Raw genomic sequence first — 11,778 nt, forward strand, 5'->3', positions numbered from 1 at the left:
TGACAACTGTTAAAAGCTAATGAAATCCTTGGTCTGATTGGCTGATAGCAAATTTGTCGGTGAAATCTCCGACGAACTCATTGATGAAACGCCCCCCAGGGGGGCGTTTCATCAACGAGTTCGTCGGAGGTTTTCACCGACGAATTTGCTATCAGCCAATCAGACGCAAGGATTTACACTGACAACTGTTAAAAGCTAATGAAATCCTTGGTCTGATTGGCTGATAGCAAATTTGTCGGTGAAATCTCCGACGAACTTGTTGATGAAACGCCCCCCTGGAGTGGAAGACCCTGGCATGCATGCAAAATCAGCCCATCCTTAACGGGCTAAGATTACAAGCACCTGTGACTTGTACCATTATGACATGATACCTTGGAATGCTGCTACTTGATTTTGATACACACAGTGTACTGTATAAACATCCAATGGTCAGTCTGTAACACACGCACTGTCAAAAAACAAAAACAAAAAACAAACAACAACAAAAAACCTCTGGTGACATGACACAAAGAGAACTTGGAAGCTCACATTCATATATGTACTACTGCTAGTATACTGTACACAATCATCAGTCCTGTTGTAAAGATACACACCTTTCTTTTCTACAGTTGATCTTGCTGTGAATTCTTTGATGTTCACAAACTTGTAGGCTATTGAAAATAACACTCACAATATTTCTGTTGACATTGAGCACTTTTTGCCCCCCGCCCCCTCTATTTTGACAAAGTACAAATCAAACACTGCACATTGAATCAACCCACATCAATCTTTTTCCCCCTATACAGTTCCTTTTCAGTATTCAGAATTTTGTTCATATGTTACCTTTAAATCTTTCAAATAAATCTTACTCAAGCAGAAATATACACTTATCAGGAGAGATTGCGAGCACAAAAGAAAATATCAAGGAAATGGTTCATGCAAACAGCAACAAAAGATGACGGTAATTTGATAACACTTTGCACAGGACATGCATGCAGAGACTCCAACCCGAAGCACCTTCTGATCTGGAGATTCTCCCGCCCGAAACCCCTAGCAAACGGGAGACTCCAAGTTAATGTGTGCGAAGCGCGAAGTTCCTAGGGTTTTAGATGCTCTCTGGTGCTATCTAAGACTTATTTTTGCAACATACGATAGCAATAAGTAAGAAATCCTTTCCAACGGGAGACATTGAGCCAGGGCGGGAGAAATTAAATCTTAAACGGGAGAACGGGAGATTTTGCAAAAATGGGTTTTCGCCCAGACAGTATTGGCCTAAAGCTAATCAATTTGATTGAATAGCGATCATCATTATGTAAATTTGTGAGATCACACACTTGAATAAATGGTCTAGGTTTCACATGAGACAGATATAGTACCTTTGTTTGGCATGCTGCTATAAATTCTCAGATTGCACTTGAGATTGTCTCTTATATATTATATGTTCATATTACAAGGGGCCTATCCTTAAATACGGGGTTTTAGTTTTCATTCAATGGAGCTGTTCTTTCATAACTAGCATTTCTTTTCATCTATAAGTAAATCATAGGCATACTTAAACATCCTTTACAATGTGCAACTACAGATAAAATTGTATGATGGTTGTGTATTGACTACAGTAAAATGCTTAATTGCCTTTTGAAATTTGATAAATGTATAGATTAAAAAAACATTGTTAAACCTGGCCATCAAATGTGCATTTGCCCTCATGTGAATATGATCCTGCACTGATCAGTGTCTACTTCAATATACAGTATTGAAAGCAACACTATTCATTTATTGTGACTAATTCCAGACTACAGCATGTATGTAACTGTTGTGGTCACAGGCCTGCTGCTGAGTAACCTTGCCATTTCCTCCCTCTTTTCACACACATTTTATTATTTCGTTGTCAGCAGTATCATGGTGTATACATGTACAATGCAGTACATACAGTGCTTACCACTATGCATATTTCCTACTTTGCTGGACATGATGGATCTTTTGTTTTGAAACTACTGCTTTCATACATTTCCCTCTTTAGAAAGGGCAACATTTTGCTTTTAAAAGTTTGTGTGTGTGTGTGTGTGTGTGTTTCATACCCATAGTTTTCCAATAGATTAGTGTGCATTTTGCTCATAATCTGATCTACATCAGGTCATCTTTCTCCACAAGGAATTAATTTCAAACAATTGGTATATTGTACTGTAATGCAGAGATGTCAAGGCCAGAGAGGGTCGAGGTGTGAGATTTTGCACAGCACTATAGCGCAATCCGACCGAAGGTCAATTAAGGTGTAGAAAGGGGGGTGTCACACACAGAGGAAGGAGCTTTCATTAGCATCTTTTTCGTGTGTGCTTATTCTGACAAACAGAGAAACTAACATGGAGATGACGTAGGCATGGAATTCCCCACACTTGAACCTAGCCTGTGATATTATCGTGGACTGAGCCACAGTTATCATGAACATGGATTGGAATATGAGTTTAACCCGTTGGGGACGAGTCGTGAGTATACTCGGACAAGCGTCTATATGGGAAATGCGTGTTGCAATACCCATGAACAGGTGGCCCATCTGGAATTGTTGAATGTACAACGTATCTCACACTTGTTGATTGGAAAAAAATATGGCGTAACCATTACGGAATAACCAATACTAGTTTCAGTTCTTTCAAAATTCATGTGAAAAATAATTGTAATTATCTATAAAAATTCATGTGATTCTCATCACCACAGTTAATATTTCATATATTAACATTATGAAATCATAACATTGTGCTGATTCTTTACTGGTTGCAAAAGAACCGGAACGACAAACTTTATTTTCTGTTAGAATCAAGCAATTGATCAGCGCGGCTCTAATCAGCCATCAATTCTTGTCTTGTAATTTGTCATCTGCCTATTTATTTTCACACCAAATAATTACTTTCTCCCCCCCCCCCCCTCTCTCTCTCTCTTTCTCTCTTCCTTTTCTACTGCAAGACAGTGGCTTAGTTAGTGTAGGTATTTGTCCAGAGTATTTGTTTCAAAGGGTTAGTTATATAGGTTTCCTATATGTTAGCTTGTTTCAGAATTTGGCTTAGGTTAATCTATAACGGTATCTGTAAAACGAGGAATGTTCGCGTGCATTTTAATTTCGTGAATTTTGCGAGCGCGAAGATTCGCGAAATTAAAATGCACACGAAAGCTCTTGTCTACACTATAAAGATTGAATGCCAGTGGCAGTTCGCGAAAATTTCACGCCACAAAAAAGGCCGTCGGCTCCAATTCGCGAAAAATTCATGCTGCGAATATATCGGGTTTTACAGTATCAATCATGTGATTTGTTGTTGTATTACTTTATGGGGAAATACATCCTACAGGCATTGCTTTTTAGCATTCCTCCACATTTCCAGCATTTCTGTATAGTTTCAAAATTTTGCAGACTTATGAATTTCATTTTTTGTACATTGTCATGTAATCCATGCATTCAACTTCTGTAAAATATTTATATGTTTCTGTTGGAAATGGAAAAATATATGACTGAATGAACATTGGATAGATTAGATGTGTCTGTTTATAGCACCATGGTATGGAGCTTGCAGTCTGCATGATAAGTTTGGTTTACTTACTCCTGACTTTGGGTTTTTTTTCAGAACCGATTAAAAAGCAATCATGATATAAAGGTGTCCTTCTAAATTTGCTTACTTCAGCTGATTTTCCAAATCGAAACTCAATTCCAAATTCCAAACAGAGCACAATGAGCAAAGATAAAACAGTGATATAAGACTCTCGTGGCATTAGTTTATCACAAAAAGGTTTGCATGGCATGATATCATCTACTGTATTCCAAGTTATGTGTGCTGACTCCTTCGCGACATCAGAATACACTGGGATCCAATGATGTAGAGCAAACAGACCAAGTCATGCTTTGTAGGCCTATAGACAATGGGCTGTAACGTATTATGTTATTTGAAAGAATGACTTCCTTTTGCATGGTGGACATAATGTATTAGGACCTTCTTATCACCTTGCACACACACTCCTCAGACTGCATAATCTATCATGCGGCTGATGTCTGCACATTCATTCATATCGGACTCTGTAACCCTTTCCCCTTCTAAACTCTACATCTGATATACAAATACAGTCAACCTCGCTTAAGTTGACCTAACAAAAGTCGAAGGTCTTTTCAAGGCTTCTTCTCTTTATATTCTATAGATTTTAATCCCTCAAGACGGGGCCTAATTTTCTCCAAGTCAAAGCTTTTTCTTCAGTCCAAATAGATTTGACTTATAAGCAAGGTTAACTGTATATCCTGGGTGCGAGTCCCCCCCCCCTTTTTTTTTTTGTTGAAAACAAGATATTAAAGAAAAAAGAAAAAAGGAGTGAAAGAGGGCACAGACGCCTGCTTTCATTAAAAAAAATAAATGATTTTTTTCCCCTCAAAAACCTAGCTGATGCATTTGTCTCATGCCAGTGTATGTCTCCTTAAATATTTAGAGACATACAGTCTAATTAAAATCCCTTCTGTCATATTTTAATTTCCATTGTAACTCACACCTATTGAGTTCCCTGTATCGAAATAATCTTCGCTTAATAATGCCAAAGTATCAGATTTTGCTTGGAATATAAAATTCTACCAGAAAACTATGAAGATCTCATTGTATTGTACAGAATGATTTTTCCTCATTGTGAGCTAGTGAAGTATAAATGCATGAAAAGATGTTAGTGAAACAGTGAGCAATCACAATGATGCCCTGATTTATGTTCATGAATAGACAGTATGCCAAGTTTTCGGATAATCTTAAAATTCCTTCACAGTTGGTTGCACAAGAGTTTTTCATCCCCTGTTATGGCCTGGTCCAAGGAATTTCAATTATAGACCCATGCTACAAAGCTCTAGAATTTCTCAAAAAGTGAGTGGTAGGATTATTTTTAACTTCAGTGGGTTGGGAATGGCAGATTTTGATGCATGAAGTTGACGATCTGATTTCAAAGTAGAAATTATACTGATGATATCTTAATTACTTCTGTGATGCAAGGTCTCAAATGTTCACACTAATAATAAAATATGCTAGAAAATCTGTCAGTAAACCCAACAAACATGTTCCTACATGTTTCCAACAAATCTGGTCATGTTACAGTTCTATATCACTAGCAAGTGAATGATATGTAACAGATGTGCATGGTACATTATAATGAAACATAGATTAATCATCTGTTTGATCAACAAATGTTTGCAGCTGAGTATACTTTGTAATCTCCAGTAGGCCTATTAATGTCACTGTAGGTTAACTGCACCAGTGACCCCACCACATTAGTGAATGTTCCTGCATATACAGCCCTGCAGGGTTATCACCAGGTATGATTCCAACAGGAATAACCACCTCATTATTTGCATCTGACACTCCTCATCTTATTTCATTGTTGTTATCATTTGATGGGGGAAAAGTTCCTGTAAATAGTGGCCAAAACACAGCAACTATAGGCTCATTTTACAGTCTTTGACAACTAGAACCTAGAAGCAGAATGGTACATATAGTAATGCAGATACCAGTATAAAACTTGTCTAGATTTACATTAACTATACACAGTCCTGTCGCCGTTCACTAGTGTAATGCTAGCGCTAGCGCACGGCGTCTGGTCGGGCTAGATTTACATATTCTAGAAGTCAAAGAAAATGTATAGATCTATTGAAAGAAAATATGCAGACTGCAAGAGTATAATCTTTAATTCCACTCCAAAAACTGCTCATTGGAGAGAGAGAGAGAGAGAGAGAAAAGGTAAAATGACTGATAAAAAAGAAAAGCATAATATGAAATATATATCTCTTTAAACACCCCCTACACCTGTAACACTACGCGCAGCAAAAACAGCAATCATACTGTCTGCTATTACCTTGTACCTTTACAACAACAACAAAAACACAATCGAAAGAACGATAAAGAACGAGTGCAACGAGATCATTCATTTCTATAGTTGATATATCAGAAAACAATCTCGTCTAGCTGGTCTTACCGATCTGAGCCTCTTGAATATCTCCATTCACCAAACTCTGGATAAACCACGTAATTTCGTCATCACTCCATTCTTCTCCGTTAATCTTCTTTTTCACGACATCAGTGAATTTGAAGCCGGACTTGACCTGGTTGCTGCTCTCATCGTCTGCTGGCATAGCGATAGTCGTCGATATATTTTGTCGACGCTGTCGTTTACCGGTATTTTGCTGTGATGTTTCAACCTCTGTTTGCCGCTTTCTCTCAGCTCGGTCCTTGGAAGGAGTAGACTGCGTTGCCTTTCTCGATCTGCTTTTATGTTCAGGACCCATCGTTAATTTCCTGGAAAACAATAGTTCTTGTCTTTGTAGCAGACAGCCAATGCGCTCTTTTGATGTGCACTTGCGTGCTGCGCAATTCATAAGTGCCAGCGTCTTGGACGTCTGGGCTCTGTAGACAATAGTCGAATAGTGAATACACGATAAGCGTGTGTGGTAATGGTGTAGCGAATTACCGTAACGAGATAGGCCAGTCAACACGAAAGAGATCTTTGTGCAACTCATCATACTTAAACGATGACCAGCAATCTCTTTGTGACTTATCGATTCTGTCCGTGACTATGGGCCGAAACTACGTCCGCAATACGATATTGAACTCTGTTTGACTAATTGGTTTACGACTGGCAGGTCAATGAGATTAACAGTACTTGTTTATTGGCTCACGCGCGTCGTGTCTCGGGGATTTCCAAGTTCATAATTATTATGCGCGGCGGTGGCATACACTCCCGTTTTCTTTTTCAATGAAGTGTAGCACCATAGAGATATTTGTTCTTCCGGCAAGGAACCGAAAGGAACATATACTCGCCCGAAAATGAAAATAACAATAACAATAATAATAATAATAATAATAATAATAATAATAATAATAATAATAATAATAATAATAATAATAATAATAATAATAATAATAATAATAATAATAATAATAATAATAATAATAATAATAATAATAATAATAATAATGATAATAATAATTATAATAGTAATAATAATAATAATAATAATAATAATAATGATAATGATAATAATAATAATAATGATGATGATAATAATAATAATAAGAAGAAGAAGAAAAAACAAAAACAAAAAAAAACAAACCTCACATACATACACACACACACACACACACACACACACACAATGAAGGTATATTTCTCATCAATCTGGACCGCCAACGCCTTTTTTTATGACTATTGTTTGTAATTCTGAATCTCCAGGGTTACAAGAGCTGTGATTTCGATTTTATGGATTTGAATATTTTCGCAACAAAGCATACCTGGAGCAGAACAGATGGATAAACGGACATTATGATGGTTTTTATGGACGTCTCCGGGTATTTTCAACACGTTTTTATTTACTTGGAATATATATGGTGAAGAGGATTGCTTATTGTTTTTGTTTCGTCGATGTTGATAGTCCTTGAGCAAAGTGTTTTTTTTTTTAATTGATCATACTAGAATATCTGAAAGACTATTATAGTGAGATTCAAATTACTATTAGTGTTATGAGGGAGGGGAGACGTGCATACGGGAAGGGAAAGATGACATTATAATAATATATGCACGATCATCACACAGACAACATAATGATGCATAGATTGTTATAATTGGATTCAACTGTTGCTCACAGGCAACAACAATAATAACAGATTTCTCGTTTCATCCCACTAGGTGGGTCTTCATCAGCTCGAGCTTGAAATATTAACTTTTTTTCGATAAAGATCGCTTGATAGTAAATGTGCTGGCAATCTGAGCTGAGTTAATATCATGCGCTTGCACCGCCTTATTTCTATGTCAGGTATATAGCCTAATGCATGTTCTCTCTGCATATATTGCTCTTGGGCTATGGCTCTGACGTCATTGAGTATGCAACAGCTCCTTGCATATTCGAAAAGGCGATATAAGACCTCCCTGCGCATATAGACCTACAAAATGTTACACCGAAAGTCGCGCGGTTTGTTTTTTTGCTTCGATCTTTAACTTGGTTGTTCGCATTTTATGATAATGAGGGCAAATTCTTCGCAATTGGTTCGATTTTATAATTTTCCGTCACTTTGAGATACACATTAAATTTTTATCCGCTCCGATCGAGGGGGTAAATGTCACCATTTTTGTATCTTTACATGTGCGACATAAAATTTCCCTTATGTCCCAGGCAAGCAGTGGGCAGATATTCAGACATATTAAAGAATTAAACATTTTTATAGGCCCTAATTATTCATTCTCTTTTCATATTGCGCTTGACATGCCTATTTCAAAAAGCATGCAGGGATAACTGAATTATCATTTTTGCCTTAGCATGGTAGGCTTATATAGATGCCTCCTACGTCCGTAACAATTAAACAAAAGTCAAAGGAATGAGTTCACAGGACCTTTTGTGGAATTCTCTTCATATTTCTGACGCTAATGTGAAATCAGTTAAACGAACAATCTGTAAATTCACACAGTGTGCCGATGAGGACGTCGAGCTCGTGCTACTATCATTCTTTCCATAAATGAAATTGTCAAAACTTCATGATTTTGTTTGATCATTATTTTGTTTATTTTTGTTTCATGAAATCAATTGAAGAATATTGAACATTGTACAGTCATGACGGAACGCTTTATTAAAGTTTATGGACCTATTTTTGTTGGAGGTCCATGGTTTAATAGAAATCTTTGTAATGCCAATGGCTGAACACCACTAAACATTCGTAAAAAGTTTTGCAAACGGAGACTCCGCTTGATGACAGCAAGTCAATAAGTGAGTCAACAAGTGCGAAGCATCTTACCGATTACAGAGACCACGCGTGATATATTACGTAATCGTTGTCTTCGCAACCGATCAATAACGGAGATAAAGGAAAGGGTTCCGAAAACAATGCCCACTCATACAACAGGAAGGAATAGGAAGAGATTCTACAGGCTTATCTTTTTTGATCTCGCCTGACAACCTCATTTAAATCTAACTGTGAACGAAACCTTGCGGCAGAAGCCCACGCGAGAGACCATGTGAGATATTATTTCTGTCAACCAAGCGTGAATCTGGTAGGCCCTACCAGGGAGGTGGAAAGAGATCTCTTAATTTCCACTTCCCTGCATGGCCCTACTGATGAGAACTGCTAAGTTGTTAGGTAGTTTTTTCAGTGACGTTTCTATATACTACATAAATTACTAATTCATGACAGGCTCTTGCAACCATAATACATCACCCAAAATAGAGACGTAAAGGGAGTTGTATTGTGTCAGACCGTACTAAATATCTTTTTCTATTTGCTTATAAGTTAGGGCCTATTGATTGATCTTATTTTTCTAGAGTCAGTGTATACACACAACTATCGACCTTGACTTAAAAGGATTATGTAATGCAGATGCAGGTTGACTGTTTGCAGGTTGTACTGATTAGTGATACCCTAAACATCACTTATGTGGCAGAATGAATATCTGGATATAAGTGACATATATCTTATGATAATCAATGCTTCCACTATTTTTCTTCAGATTACTTGGATACCCTGACAGTGATATCTATCAGTCATGAAGTAGGTCCACTGATTATTATCAACAAAAGCCATTGGAATGACTCTCCCGGCCCCGATCATAACATGCATGTTTCCATGTCACATACTAATGATTAACCAAAGACATTGCGGGGAACATTGTAATAAGTTATACTCAATCTTATGAGGAAAGGTACATTACAATATATCTTGTTAATTTATTATCATAACGTTCAACAATGACTGAGAAATGGTGTCACTGGCAAGAATATTGGTGTGGAAGCTGTTTGTTTGTTTGTTTGTTTGTTGTAGGTATATCCAAATAATCTGAGTAAAAATGACAGGTTTTTTTTTTATTAAATATATGGCATATATTTACATATTATTTTGACCACATTAATGATTACTATAGGGTCATGAATCGATACAAATCAATTGCACTACACAGTCCCTAGTACATCATAATATTATTTTGTTTACAGGTCTATAGGGCCTACGTACAGAGGAGTGACGACTGACGAGGAAATATTCTCTGCGAAACAAATATGTCAATTCTCCCTCGTAACCCCCCCCCCCCACACACACACACACTCACACACACCACTCTTGAAAGAAAAGTGCAGTCACCCTTTATTCTCGGCCTGTGAGTGTGACCCAACTGGCTTCAACGAGACAGCTAGAAGAATAAACATGTGTGTTGGCACTCTTCAATAATCACTACCTGCAGAGCTGCAGCCTGCTGAGGGGATGTTTGGAAAGACGAACTAGTTACATAATTTTCGATCATCTCGATATTCTTTTTTACTTTTCGATATTCGTGACGCACTGGAATTTTCACAACAGCAACAACAACTTCGAAATTTTAAGGTTCATACAATGTGCAGAAATCAAGCGGATTATCAACATGAAATATTCGTAATTTCGTATTTAATTATACTGTACTAGGATGTTATAGGCCTAACCATTTCAAAACGCAGAGTGAATCATTTCATAATGTCAGTACAAAAAAGATTACATGACAATTCTATACCTAATACAATTTTTTTTTTCATTACAAACAAGTTTAACACAGACATTTTGAAAAACGGAGCTGCCAACTAATGGGCAATTTTACATTTTCAGAACTCTTTCTCGTTGATTAATGTCAAGTTTGCCCTACGTGCCTAAATTCACTCGCTTAACAGATCGTTCTGCTATATTAATAGGAAACATTTTTTTATTAACATTCACCCTGTTATCTTATACTTGTATATAACACCCCATCTTATTCATTATTGATTATTCCTTATATTGATACACCCATGATTATAATTGTTTTACTTAGGATTTCAACCAAAATGATGAAAAAAAAACCCTCAAATTCGCCATCGTTCTAAAAACATTGTCAAAAGCCTAAATATAGGTTGTTAAGATAGGAATACCATCGTAGATTTTCTAACACTAAGGACCAGTAGTGGTATTAAACTATCCGTTAGACAAGATTGGAATGTGCTTCAATGACCGCACTGACCATGCCCTCTCTAACCCCAGTAACGCTCACCAGCGCCCACACTGTGGGTCAAGCAATGCATGACGCCAACATTGCGTCTGTTTACACACATCGCAGACAACCAGAAAGGGCATGCACTTACTACCACATGGAAAGTCCATGCAGTTCTAACATACTTTAGAGTTCAACTTTCCATGCTAGGTACAATACTATAGTACGTAAATACAATGAAAATGTCTCCACACAAGAGGAGTTCATTAATGAACACTAAACAGACACTACGTATATAATATATACAATGTGAAGTCTAAATTAACAACTTATAAATAACATGTAATGATTCGAATGCTCAGGACAAATTACAAGAAAAGAGGAGCATGGTCTTCTTGGAATAATCTCCCTATTCTAACAGTGTCAATAATGTATAACTGAGAGGGTCAGAAATGTCTTCTGCCCTTAAACTCCAGGATTACCATCGATTACCCTGAGAGCATTATAACATGAAATATATCGTACTGATGAAAGAGATCACTGTTTATACTTACCAATATTGCTTGAAACCCCGAGGAATTGAAAAGACTGTATAAATGTCCTTTCACTTTGGATGTTGGTCTGCTTCTGACCCCATGCCGCGTATGATGCTCAGGAAAGGGTCAGACCCTGGATGAGTCTACTGACTGACCGGGGGGGGGGGGGGGGGGGTTGCTTGGGGAAACAGTTGTGGCATGTGCCACTACAACACTTCATGATCATTTTCTTGCGTAATTTACACATAACAATTTTTTTTTTTCATCATAGACCACTTCAACATATAGGGGC

At 37.2% G+C, this 11,778-nt stretch overlaps 1 protein-coding gene across 1 annotated transcript in view; it reads right to left on the minus strand.

Moving 5' to 3' along the window:
• The window catches only part of LOC140229071 (thymidine phosphorylase-like), a 32,896-nt gene extending 21,378 nt beyond the window's left edge, over positions 1-11,518 (minus strand). The window contains exons 1-2 of the mRNA XM_072309331.1: positions 11,505-11,518; positions 5,956-6,275 (exon numbers count right to left, since the gene is read on the minus strand). Of these exons, the coding sequence (XP_072165432.1) occupies positions 5,956-6,265 (310 nt within the window). The 5' untranslated portion in view covers positions 6,266-6,275; positions 11,505-11,518. The remainder of the gene's footprint in view (positions 1-5,955; positions 6,276-11,504) is intronic.
• Between the last annotated feature and the right edge of the window lie 260 nt (positions 11,519-11,778).

Source organism: Diadema setosum, chromosome 5 (genome assembly GCF_964275005.1).
Source record: "Diadema setosum chromosome 5, eeDiaSeto1, whole genome shotgun sequence".
Taxonomy (NCBI): Eukaryota; Metazoa; Echinodermata; class Echinoidea; order Diadematoida; family Diadematidae; genus Diadema; species Diadema setosum.